This window comes from Vombatus ursinus, unplaced genomic scaffold (genome assembly GCF_900497805.2).
Source record: "Vombatus ursinus unplaced genomic scaffold, bare-nosed wombat genome assembly UNPS02001419.1, whole genome shotgun sequence".
In the NCBI taxonomy this organism is placed as follows: Eukaryota; Metazoa; Chordata; class Mammalia; order Diprotodontia; family Vombatidae; genus Vombatus; species Vombatus ursinus.
In genome coordinates, this window is record NW_020941197.1 from 20,754,243 (window position 1) to 20,767,220 (window position 12,978).

General features: G+C 37.3%; 1 protein-coding gene across 1 annotated transcript in view; it reads left to right on the forward strand.

Moving 5' to 3' along the window:
* The window catches only part of NECTIN3 (nectin cell adhesion molecule 3), a 183,103-nt gene extending 170,131 nt beyond the window's left edge, over positions 1–12,972 (forward strand). Inside the window, exons 8-9 of the mRNA XM_027868027.1 lie at positions 10,838–10,900; positions 12,559–12,972. Of these exons, the coding sequence (XP_027723828.1) occupies positions 10,838–10,900; positions 12,559–12,738 (243 nt within the window). The 3' untranslated portion in view covers positions 12,739–12,972. The remainder of the gene's footprint in view (positions 1–10,837; positions 10,901–12,558) is intronic.
* Positions 12,973–12,978: the final 6 nt, after the last annotated feature.

The following is a 12,978-nucleotide window of genomic DNA, read 5'->3' on the forward strand; positions in this document are numbered from 1 at the left end:
AGATTTTTATGTCCTAATACATGATCAGCTTTTTGTGTAGGTGCCAAGCATTGCAGAAAAAAACGGTATATTATTTTCAATTCCCATTCAATTTTCTCCAGAGATCTATCATATCTAATTTCCCCAGAATTTTTTCCACTTCCTTAATTCACTTTTTTTTTGTTCATTTTTTGGTTAGATTTATCTAGCTCTGAAAGGGGAAAGTTGAGGTTTTCCACTAGTATAGTTTTATTATATATTTCCTCCTATAACTCATTCAACTTCTTCAGAAATTCAGATGCTATGTCACTTGGTAGATATATGTTTGGTATTGATATGACTTCATTGTCTACAGTACCTTTCAGTAAGATGTATTTTTCTTCCTTATCTCTTTTAATTAAATCTATTTTTACTTTTATTTTGTCTGAGATCATGATTGCTATCCCTGCTTTCACAGCTTCAACTAAAGCATAATAAATTCTACTCCAGCCACTTACCTTTACTCAGTGTGTATCTCTCTGCTTCAGATGTGTTTCTTGTAAACATTGTAAAATATTGTAGGATTCTGGTTTTTAATCCATTCTATGTACTTCTCTTTTATGGGTGAGTTCATTCCATTCACATTTATAGTTATGATAACTGTGTATTTCTCTCCGTGCTATTTTTTGCTTTTTTATTCTCCTCTCTCTCTTACCCTCTGCATTCTCCCTCCTCACAAGTGTTTTACTTCTGATCACTGCCTTCCCCAATCTACTCTCCCTTTTATCAATCCCTCCCTCTCTTATCCCTGTCACTTTTTACTTCGTCATGGAGTAAGATAAGTTTCTGTATCCAACTGAGTGTGTATGCTATTCCCTCTTTGAGCCAGTTTTGATGAGAGATTAAGCTTTGCCCTCCACCCCACCCCTCTTCTTTCCCTCTCTTTCATGCATCTCTTATGTGAGATAATGTGCCCCATTCAATATCGCCCCTTATTTTTTTTCCTTCTTTTCCTCCAGTGCAATTTTCTTTCTCACCCCTTTATTTTGTTTTTTTGGGTATCATCGCATGAAAGTCACCTTTTGTGCACACCCTCTGTCTACATATACTCCATCTAATTGCTCTTATAGTAATGATGTTCTTAAGAGTTACAAATATTATCTTGCCATATAGAAATATAAACAGTTTAACCTTACTGAATTTCTTATATTTTCCCTTTCTTGTTTCTTTTTTATCTTTTTATGTTTCCCCCAAGTTTTATATTTGGAAGTCAATTTTTTTTTTAATTGAGCTCTGGTCTTTTAATTAGGAATGCTTAAAAGTCCTCTACTTTGTTAAATCTCCATTTTTCCCCCGAAAGACTATATTCAGTTTTGTTTGTTTTTTTAGGTAGTCTAGTAATTCTTACACTATCTCTCCTGGATCTATTTTCTAGGTCAGTTGTTTTCCCAGTGAGAAATTTCACATTTTCTTCTATTTTTTCCCCTTTTTAATTTTGTTTTTATCATATCTTGATGTCTCATAGAGTCATTAGCTTCCACTTTCTCAAGTCTAATTTTTAAAGAATTACTTTTTTTTCCAGTTAGCTTTTGTACTTTCTTTTCCATTCAGTCAATTCTATTTTTTTAGGAAGTTATTTTCCTTGTTAAATTTTTGTATAGCTTTTCCCATGCCATTGACTCTTTTTTCATGATCCTCTTGCATTACTCTCATTTCTTTTCCCAAATTTTCTTGTACTTCTCTAATTTGCTTTTTAAAATCCTTTTTAAGCTCTTCCAGGAATTCTTTTTGGACCTGAGACCAAATTGTATTTTTTTTTTTTGAGGCTTCACATGTAGCTATTTTGACACTACTGTCCTCTTCCATGTTTATGCCTTGATCCTCCCCGTCACCATAACTTTCTTTAGTGAAGTTTGTTTTTTTGTTTTTGTTTTTTGCTGATTTTTTCTGCCTTTTTTTGTGACTTGGTGTTTTTATGTGAGATGTGGGCTCTGGTCCTGCACTATCCCCTGACACTAAAAGCTTGGAATGGTGCAGGGCCTCCCTTCACTTCCAAAATCATACTGTGTCTAAGGCTGGTTCTGAAATCAAGGCAGTCTGAGTTGTATCAGGGCATCTGTGGATTGGGTCAGGGAAGGCAGTTGAATTTTGTTGTTGTTGTTGTTTGTCCTTCATTCTTGAAGAGGACCAATGACATCATGAGGGTGGTGTCTTGACTTGCTAGTGAATTGGATTTGAATAAGAGCAGAGCTCTGTAAAGTCATCAGCCTCACTTTCTCCTCCAAAGTCATCAGAGTCCAGTGGCAAGACAAAGGCCAAGAGGACTGACAATGGCCCAAGATATAATGGGTGACCTTGGCCTTTCTAAATTAAGGTCTTTCCCAGGTCTAGTTTGTCTGAGACCACACCCATTCAATGACTGAAGGCAAGGTAAGAGTTGAGACAAAAGATGGTCGAATTTAGCATCCCAAAGATATCGATCTAGGAGGGAAAGACCCTCACAGTTTCTGGCCAGAACAAAAAATAATTGCTATTTACACTAATTATAAGCTTTCAAAACCTAAACAAGAAGTCACACAGGCTTAAACTGGGCCTATTATTGAATTTTTCAGAGTCCTAGATAGTATCAAAGCATCTCACTTGGTTGGATTAAGTGAATTAATATGGTACAGTGTAAAGAGGAAAGGATTTGAAGTCTGGAGAACCTGGCTTTAAAGTCTAGTTCTGCTACTTACCCATATGACCTTGGACAGGTCACTTAATCTATCTTGGCCTCAATTTCCTCATCTATAAAATAAGGGGTTTGCTCTAGAAGACCTCTGAGGTCCTTTCTTTATGATCCTATGAAATTTTTTGTTCCCTTTTTTGGGAAATTATGATCTTATAGCACCAGGATACATGACCATTCCTTATTTCCTAGAGGTGGGTTAACATGCACAGCAAACAAGCTTTCTTTGCTTTTTGTGCCTCTTTGGTAGCCCCTTAAAGGTTCCCTTCCTTAAAGGCCTTAAAGGCTCTCCTCATTCCTCAAATAAGGCACACCCTATGCTCACAAAGGACTTCTTGGTAAAGAATGACCAGTTCTACTAGTAATTTAGACTAGTAATCAGGTAATGAAATATATCTGTTCTTTCTTCCATTGTCGATTAATGAAGACTGTGAAGTCAGAATTACAGTCATACCATTTCTGTAAGAGGAAGGACCTTAGAAGTCATCAAACCCAACACCCCCTCCTCTGTTTCATAGATGAAAAAACTGAAGCGCAGAGAATTCAAACGACTCATTCAAGGCATTTGAGGCTTAACATTAAGGAATGACACAGCTGGGTGGCTAATGGGAGAGCCAGGCTTAAAGCCCAGGTTTCCTGTGTCTGCCTCACTGTACCACATGGCCTCTACTCAGTTTGAAACAATCAGGCTTTTATAATCATCTCTAGTTTTTATCCTTTAGTCAGCTTTGCATCTACCCTGCAGTGAGTGTCTGCCTGTCTGTCTTTTCTTACCTCCTCCCTCTCTGTCTCTCTCTGTCTCTCTCTCTGTCTCTCTTCCTCCTACCCTTCCTCCTTCTCTCTCTCTCTCTCTCTCTCTCTCTCTCTCTCTCTCTCTCTCTCTGTCTCTCTCTCTCTCTCTCTCTCTCTCCTCTCTCCATTTCCCCTTCCCACTCCTCCCTCTTTTCCATCCCTCCTCCCTCCCCCTTTCTTTCCTTCCCATCTATATTTTTCCCACTCATCACCATTTACTCTCTCAGATCACTTGGTTAAAATGAAAAGCAAGATCTTTTCTGGAGAAATTCTACTTGTGGCTGATTCCTGCTTCCAAACCTTTCCTTGCTGACTTACTTCCGGCCAGGTTGCGTATGGGTCATTAAGGGAGTGCCATGTGTCAGGTACCTACTTATTCACACTCATGTACCAAGCTCTGGACTTAACATGGGACACACCAATCCAACTCACCCCTACCACCTCTGGGCACTTTCTTTACCCGTGTAAGGATTGACAGCTTGGAAATGTCCCATTTGAATGAACAAAATCTGATTAATTTTGTTTTTGTTTTTGTTTTTTTCATATTGATCCTCAAGACCAGTAAAGCTGTGGTATGTGTTATTCATATATACAGTTTTTATTAACCCACTATGGAAGAAAGAGCAGATATATTTCATTACCTGATCTCTAGTTAACGGGCCACTCCTTATCAAGAAATCTATCCTGTGTTGTAACCAAACACAGTCCGTCCCTTCTGCACACACACTCTACACTCCCACAGAAACTCACAGTAAGTAGGGACCTCAGAAACTCACTAGTCCAACTTCCAACTTGTTTCTGAACAATCCTAGCACAGTGGCTGGCACATAGTAGGCACTTAATAAATGTTTTATTGATTATTGAACAAGAATGCCCTCTACCAATATACTCAAAGAGTGACCATTCTACCTTTGTTTGAAGACTGCTAAGAATTCCCTGGGACTACACATTCTACTTTTTGTTGTTGTTTGGTCGTATTTTCAGTCATATCTAACTCTGTGATCCCATCTGGAGTTTTCTTGGCAGATAATGAAGTGATTTGCTATTCCTTCTCCAGCACATTTTAGAAGTGAGGAACTGAGGCAAACAGGGTTAAGTGACTTGCCCAGGGTCACATAGCTAGTAAGTGTCTGAGGCTGGATTTGAACTCAGGAAGAGGAGTCTTTCTGACTCCAGGCCCAGTACTCTATCCACTACTCCACCTAGCTTCTCTGTTCTACTTTTGGATACATCTAAATATTAGGAACATTTCCCTGTTTAAGTAAGCTTAAATTTCCCTCTTTTCAACTTCCACATGTTGATAGATACCTATTGAGCCAAACAGAACAAGTTTGACCCCTCTTTCAAGTGACAGTCCTTCAGATACTTGAAGAAAACCATAATGTTTCTCCTGTCTATTGTAAGCTGATCCATCTCTTGTTTTAGGCTGAACATCTCCAGTTCTTTTAACTAGTCCAGCATAGTCTCAAAATCTTTCATCCTAGTCACCTTTCTCTGGATGGTCTCCCACTTATTGATGTCCTTCCTAAAATGGGATACCCTGAACAGAACATAATAATCCAGATGTGGACTGATGCTTAGACCTGGACGTTATCCCTCCACCTCCTCACGCCCCAGCTCCCTATAAAACAACAGATGGTTTTATTTTTGGATGCTGCATCACACTGGAATTGAATTGAGCTTACAGTGAATTTTAGTTCCACTAAAACCCCCAGACCTTTTTCAGATAAATTACTGTCTAGCCATGCCTCCCCATCTTGAACTTGTGAAGCTAGTTTTTTTGTTTTGTTTTGTTTTGTTTTTTGGGGTTTTTTAATCTAAGTTCCTTTAAAATTTCATATTATTCCATTTGGCCCAGTGTTCTAGTTTATCTAGATTACTTTTATGTCATGACTATCTTGTAATATGTTAGCTATCCTTCCTAGTTTTGTACCATATGCAAATTTGATAAGCATTTGCTCTATCCTTTTATGCAAGTCACTGATAAAAATGTTAAACAGTTCAGATCCATACACAGATCCATAGAACACTCCACCAGGAGCCTCCTTCTGAGCTAACATCAAGCCATTAATTTTTCTGTCCAATCATTCAGCCAGTTCTGAATTTACTTAAATGTGGTCTTTTCTAGCCCACATCTGTCCATCTTGCCCACAAGAATAGTATGAGAAACTACATCAAATACTTTGCTGAAATCCAAGTAAACCCTATCTAAACTGTTCTCTTGATCTAGCAACCCTGCCAAGAAAGGAAATAAAGTTGTTCTGGCATGACCTATTCTTGATGAGAAATGTGATCTCTTTGTGATTTCGTTCTCCTTTTCTAGATGTTCATTAACCATCCTTTTAATAATGCATCCTATTTAGGTAAATAAAAATAAAATAAAAAAAAATAATGTATCCTAGAATTCTGCCAAAAGTTGAAGTCAAGTTCACTCATCTGTGGTTGCTAATTGCACTCTTTTCCCTAAAAAAATAAGCTATTACTGTTCTCCAATCCCAGCGGGCATCTCTCCTGTTTCCCATGATCTTTGAAAGATCATTGACAGTGACTCAGTTCTTGTAGCATCCTGGGATGTAATTTGCCTTATTTATCTATCTGCTCTCCCAGGTATGAGCTGTCAGGGATCTCAAGTCCCATACCATACTTGACACAGCTGAAATGAGTCTACCTTTCAGTCATATTAATGCCCTCCACATGGACTCTTGAACCTAGTTTTGTCTGTTCATACACTGGCCTCACACATCCAGGGGCTAGTTTATGTTATCATGCTTCCTGCCTCACACCAGCATTGACCTTATGTCTCTGTGCTTTCTAAATAGCCCTGGAAAGCTGTGAGTAGTTATGTGCATGACCCTGAAACCTCAGGTATACAGCTATTTCTGCTGCTGGCATCCTAGGTCCTTGAACTAAGTACATGTTATGTATACAAGTAGATAAGTATGCATTTTAAAAGCTGTTATGAAATGAGAATGTATTGTGGAAAGAAACAATTAGCTTCCTCTTTAAGAAGAATGGCCAAATGAAAATGTTGCCTCCTTGGGATGGTTGTGGATTTCTCTTCCCTGGGCATCTGGGAGGCAACATGTTATGGTGGGTAGGGCCCTGGCCTTGGCATCAAGAAGACCTGGGTTCCATTCCTGTCTCAGATACTTACTGTCTATGTGACTCTAAGCAATTCACTTTCTGTGCCCCATTTTCTTCATATGTAAAATGAGGGTGATGGACTCAGTGGCATCTAAGTCGTGTTGCAACTCTAAAACAATCATTCTAGGATGCATAGATATAAGGGAAAAGTTGAACAGTTGGAAAAACAAATTGAAAAATTTACTGGCCAGTTTATTAAGTTGACTAGTTGCCAGAAAATCACTACCATTTGCAAGAGTTTTATTGTTCCTCCCTTCCCCCCCTCCTTCCCAATTTAGTATTGTGACATAAAGTGTGCTTAGATGTAAGGAAGGAAACAATAAGTACTAGGGTTGTCTTTTTTTTTAAATCCAGACATACCTTCTCAAAAGGATGAATTAAGGTTTCAGTAGCTTAGGCATCTTGTGCACCTGTCCTTAGGTCAGAGCCCTGAACCACTTTGATTCAATTCAACAAACATGTATTGAAATCTTCCAAAGTTCTATGGGAGACTCAGAGATGAAAAAGACACAGTGCTAGCCTCTTGATATTGATACTAAATCACAGGGAAGAAGGTATACTAAAATAACTATAATAGCTTTGGGAAATTTTCTAGTCTTCCATTTACATGCTATAATGGCATAGAGGCAGTTTTCCATGATTCAGACTAAGAGAGAGACGGCAATGGCCTAAATAATGTGAAACAACAGAGAAGCAAACAGTGAAGTATGCCTGCCTTGGGTGTACTTTTTAAGGGCTCTAGGGTAGCAGTTATACCTTCCTAATTGTATTTGGCTCAGGCTTGTACAAGTTTGAATGTCTGGTATAAACACTGACTGTAGGACAGGTAAACTGGAAGCTTGTGTGTGATGGTGAGTGAAATTGACTGAATGAATATTTGCCAAAGAAAATATGTTTGCTATAATATAAGCATTTCATGCTCTAAATCATTATTGATTAGAGAAATGCAAATCAAAACAACTCTGAGGTACCACATCACACCTATCCGATTGGCCAACGTGACAAAACAGGAAAATGATAAATGTTGGAGAAAATGTGGGAAAATTGAAACACTAACGCATTGTTGGTGGAGTTGTGAAATGATCCAACCATTTTGGAGAGCAATTTGGAATTATGCCCAAAGGGCTATAAAAATGTGCATACCCTTTGACCCAGCAATAGTACTTCTAGGGCAGTATCTCAAAGAGATCATACAAATGGGAAAAGGACCCACATATACAAAAATATTTATAGCAGCTCTTTTTGTGGTGGCAAGGAATTAGAAATTGAGAGGATGCCCATCAATTGGGGAATGGCTGAACAAGTTGTGGTGTATGAATGTAATGGAATACTATTGTGCTATAAGAAATGATGAACTTCAGAAAAATCTGGAAAGACTTGTATGGTCTGATGCTGAGTGAAGTGAGCAGAACCAGGAGAACATTGTACACAGTAACAGCCACATTGTGCTATGACTAATATTGATAGACTTAACCCTTCTCAGCAGTACAAGGATCTAAGACATCTCAAAAAGCCTCATGATGGAAAATGCTATCCACATCCAAAGAAAGAACTATGGAGTTTGAATGCAGATCAAAGCATACTGTTTGCTATTTTTTTCTTCTGTTGTGTTTTGTTTCCTCTTTCTGGTGGTTCCTCCTGTTGGTTCTAATTCTTCCTTACAGCATCACTAATGTGAAAATACGTTTAATATGAATGTATGTGTATAGCCTATATCAGATTGCATGCCATCTTGGGGAGGGAAATGGGGAGGGAGGGGGAGAAAAATTTAAGACTTAAAAGCTTATGGGAGTGATTGTTGATAAATCCAAAAAAATTAAACACTCAAAAAATTAAAAAAAATTTAAAAAACAGAAAAAATGTTATAAGCATTTTATAAACTGGAAATCTCTATGTAAGTGTGAACCATAGTTATCAGAAAGTGGATAATCCCCCTGTAGATTACCAAGAGCTGACCATTATCTACAAGAACAGAGATTCCTTTAATCAATCCTTTAATCAATCAATTACCATGAATTTGTTAAATGCCTCCTAGGTGCCAAGCACTGTGCTTGGTCTGTGAGTTTGGGGATGGTATAGTATCTTGTTGTTGTTCAGTCATTTCAGTCACGTCTGATTGTTCATGACCACTTTTCTGGAGTTTTCTTGACAAAGATCCTGGAGTGCTTTGCCATTTCATTCTCCATCTCCTTTTTCAGATGAGGAAACAGACATACAAGGTTAAGTGACTTTCCCAGGGTCATATAGCTAGTAAGCATCTGAGGCCAGATTGAACTCAGGTCTTCCTGACTCCACGTCTGGCTCTCTCTCTACCACACTACCACCTAGCTGCTCTATGGCATGGTATATCTCTATATTATTCTTGTGTTGGGGGGGGTGAGAGAGAAGAAGGGATAAATAAACAAATGAATGAAAATACATTTATTAAGTGCTTATCATGTGCCAAACTCTGTGTGTGTGTGTGTGTGTTTTGTGCGTGTGTGTAACACACATAGAAAAAGACAGTGGCCCCTTCTGTTATGGAACTCACTCTACTCTGAACAGGAAAGACAACATGCATAGTCAAGCAAAATATATTACCACATTGTCCATGTCCAAAAATTTATGTCTTATCCTGAATTTTTAATCTATCACCTCTCTGTCAGGAAGTGGTTGTGATTGATCATTGTCAGTCCTATGAAGTCATAGTTGGTGGTTACATTGTTAAGAGTTCTTTAGTCTTTCAAAGTTATCTGTCTTTATAAAGCTACTATTACTGTATAAATTGTACAACTGGTTCTGTTCACTTCAATTGGCATCAGTTCACATAAGCCTTTTTATTTCTTATGGCACTATAGTATTTCATCCATATACCATAATTTGTCTAGCCATTCCCCTACTGATAGGCACCTCTTTAGTTTCCAGTTCTTTGCTATAACAAAAAGAGTGGAGAAAAATATTTTTGTTCTTTGGCATCTTTTTCTTTTCCCTTTGATTTCTTTGGCTTATAGACCTAGTAGTGGTATTACTGCATCAAAGAGTTTGTAGAGTTTAGAGACCTTTTGGACATAGTTCCAAAGTGTTTTCGAAAATGGCTGGACCAATTCACAATTTCGTCAACAATGCATTAGTGAACCTATTTTCCACTGGTCCCTCCAACAACTATGATTTTCCTTTTTTGTCACTTTTGTCAATAGGTTTGAGGTGGAATATGATAATTGCTTTAATTTGCCTTTTTCTAATTATTAGTGATTTAGAACATTATTTCATATGATTATTGAGAGTTTGAATTATTTGTATTTAATGATAGCCATCTCTAGGATAGGGGAAAGAAAAAAAGGAAAAAAGAAATTTACATGATCATTTTATTTTATACACACTCACACACGTACACACATATGGAATAGCAAGTAGTACACAAATAGATTTGCAGTTTCATGTGCAGTCATCTTTTTAAAAATTCTATTATGTTATGTTAATGCTTGTTTCATTTCATAAATTAAAAATAAAGTAAGTTTTTAAAAAAGAAAACTGTTGATATCTTTTGACCATTTATTTATTGTTGGAATGGTTCTTATTCTCATACATTTGAAGCAGATCCTTCTTCATTTTGGAGTCTCGTATCAAAGAAACTTACTGTGAAGATTTTCCCTTCATCTAACTGTTTTCTAGTTACACTGGTTTTGACTGTGCAAAAAAACTTTTTAATTTTGTAGCATCAAAATTGTCCGTTTTATCTCTTCTGACCCTCTCCATCCTGTATTTGGTCATGAATTCTTCTTAGGTGATAAAGGTCCATATATCTTGGTATGTATTGGTCTATATCTAATTTCTGGCAGGTTGCTTTACAGTTTTCCCAGCATTTTTTTTAATTGAAAAATCTTTGTTCCACGAGTTTATACCATAAGTTGAGCTTATCAAATATTGTGTCCATTTATTTTGTTTTTTTTTTGATGTTGTGTACCTAATCTGTTCCACTGATCAGCCTCCTTAAGTTTTAACCATTACCATGTAAGTTTGATGATTACTGCTTTAAGATCTGGTACTTCTAGGCCCCATTCCTTCCTACTTTTTTTTAAATATTTCCCTTGAGATTTTTGTGAATTGAATCAATTTTTAATAATTTTAAAGCCAGATCTTTTATATGTGATACTTTGTATTAAGTATGGACATTTTTGAAATAGTCTGTATTTGTGAGAAAAGCAAATATTTTATGTTTGTTTTTTTTTCCTACAGAGAGAACACTTTCCTTTGCAGAGTCAGTACAAAGAAAGAGAAATAGGCAGCTTTCAGCATACTGTAAGTAATAAGCTTATATTCTAGGCGTGAACTTGGCCAGGCCACAGCTTTTGTGGTAGTAAAGTGCTATTTTAAGCCTATGAAAATTCTTTTTTTCTTCTTCTTCTTATGTTCAGTGTTGTCTTTGAGTGTCTGATGGAATAAAATTTGATAAAATATTTAGGGTTTGTCCTTCCTAAACAGCAGACATCATGTCCCATGAAATGCATAACTATTCCTAGAGGAACATTACTTGTTTGTAGTGTCTTAGACACTTTACACAAACTATATTGTTCACCAGTAAAATATTACAATTCTCCACCACAAACCACTCTGTCTTTTAAATACCCAAATTACTTAGTGTGTAAGGACGGATACTGGAAAATAGTAGGGCTTATTATAGACGGGAAAAACTAAATGTAAGGGAGAAGGAATCCGTTTTAAAATTGTTTTGGCACCCATAAGTCCTTTCCTTGGACTAGAAGTTGGGAGACACTGACCTAGACACTATTAAGAATTATGAGTAATATATTTCATAATAGGTGTAAGTCATGACATAAGTTAGAAAAAAAAAACAAGAAAGAAATTTTATCTCTAAAGAGATTTTTGTAGGAGTTTTTTGGAGGAGGGCATGTGAGCTAGGGTTCCATTTTTTACGCACAGATTTTCATAGTGTAGTGGAAAGACCATACCGTTTAGAGTTAAAAGACCTGGATTAAAATCCAGACTCTTTCATTAACTACATAACGACACTGGCTAAGACCTAGCCTTCTTGGGCCTCCATTTCTTCAGCTGTACAATGAAAATAGTAGACTAAATGATTTCTAAAATCTTTTGAAGTACTGTGATCTTCCCATACACAACTCCCAAGTTCTATTTGTTTGATTTTTGGTTTTTCTATTTGGTTTAAACTCCTTGAACTTACTGTGTCTATTCCCAACATCAGCCTTGTTGGTAGAAACTCCTGAACTTCACCACTTTTATTTCTCCTGGTTTATCATGTAATTAGCTGACCTTTGAAGTGACATTGTCTTTCTTTTTATATTCAGTTTCTATTTTTTCAATCAATGAAAATTCACCTTCTCTCCTTCCTACCTCCTCCTCCCTCCACCACAATTGAGAAAAGAAAAAAAGAAAAAAAAACAGCCTATTTCAAACATGTATAGTCAAGCAAAATAAATTACCCCATTAGCCATGTCAAAAAAAAAAAAAGTTTCGGTCTACACTCTGAGTTCATCACCTCTCTGTCAAGAAGTAAGTCGCACATTTCATCCTGAGCCCTACATTTGGTCATTCTGTTGATCAGCGTTCTAAAGTCTTCCATAGTTGTTTGCCTTTTCAATGATGTTATCAATGACATGTCTTTAAATCCAGAAATTTGAACCTGGTCACATGCTAAATGTCCCTGAGTTGTTTAATATCTTGTTTCTTGGGAATGACACCACTTTTGCTGGGGTGCTCCAAGGATGATCTCTTTTTTTATCCCCAAATGACAAGAGAATTGTAGTTTTCACTTAATGGTTGGTGGAAGAATTGCCAGGGTGGATGGATGTGGTGTGGAGGGTGGGGGAGAGGTTAAGGATACATAGACTGAGTCATGTTCTTACCTACAAGTAACCAAGAATGAGAAGAATGCGAACAGCCGATGTGTTTAATGTAAGCAATGTTTGAATTTTTAGACTGTGGTAAATGGCAGACAGTTCGACTACGAAGATGACCGTCCAGAGGGGGAAGATGGGCTTCAGCAGATGTATCCCCTTTACAGTCAGACATGTTACAAAGACTGGAGCTGTGACAAACATCAGCAAAGCTCAGATCCGGGAAGATCCTACATCAATCCCAGAGAACATTACGTGTAATTATGGACATCATAACAGAATGCTCATTCTTATACTGGGAAAAGAAAACACCAAGCAGTGTATCTCTTAGCTCTGAATTTCATAGGGCTGGACCAAGTGCATCTGGCGTGTTGATGAATGACTCACAGTTGATTGGCCGGCCCCTGGCCTTGAATAGGTTTTCCTCAGCCTCTATCTGTGAATCGAGTATAGCTGTGTGTGTGTGTGTGTGTGTGTGTGTGTGTGTGTGTGTGTGTGTGT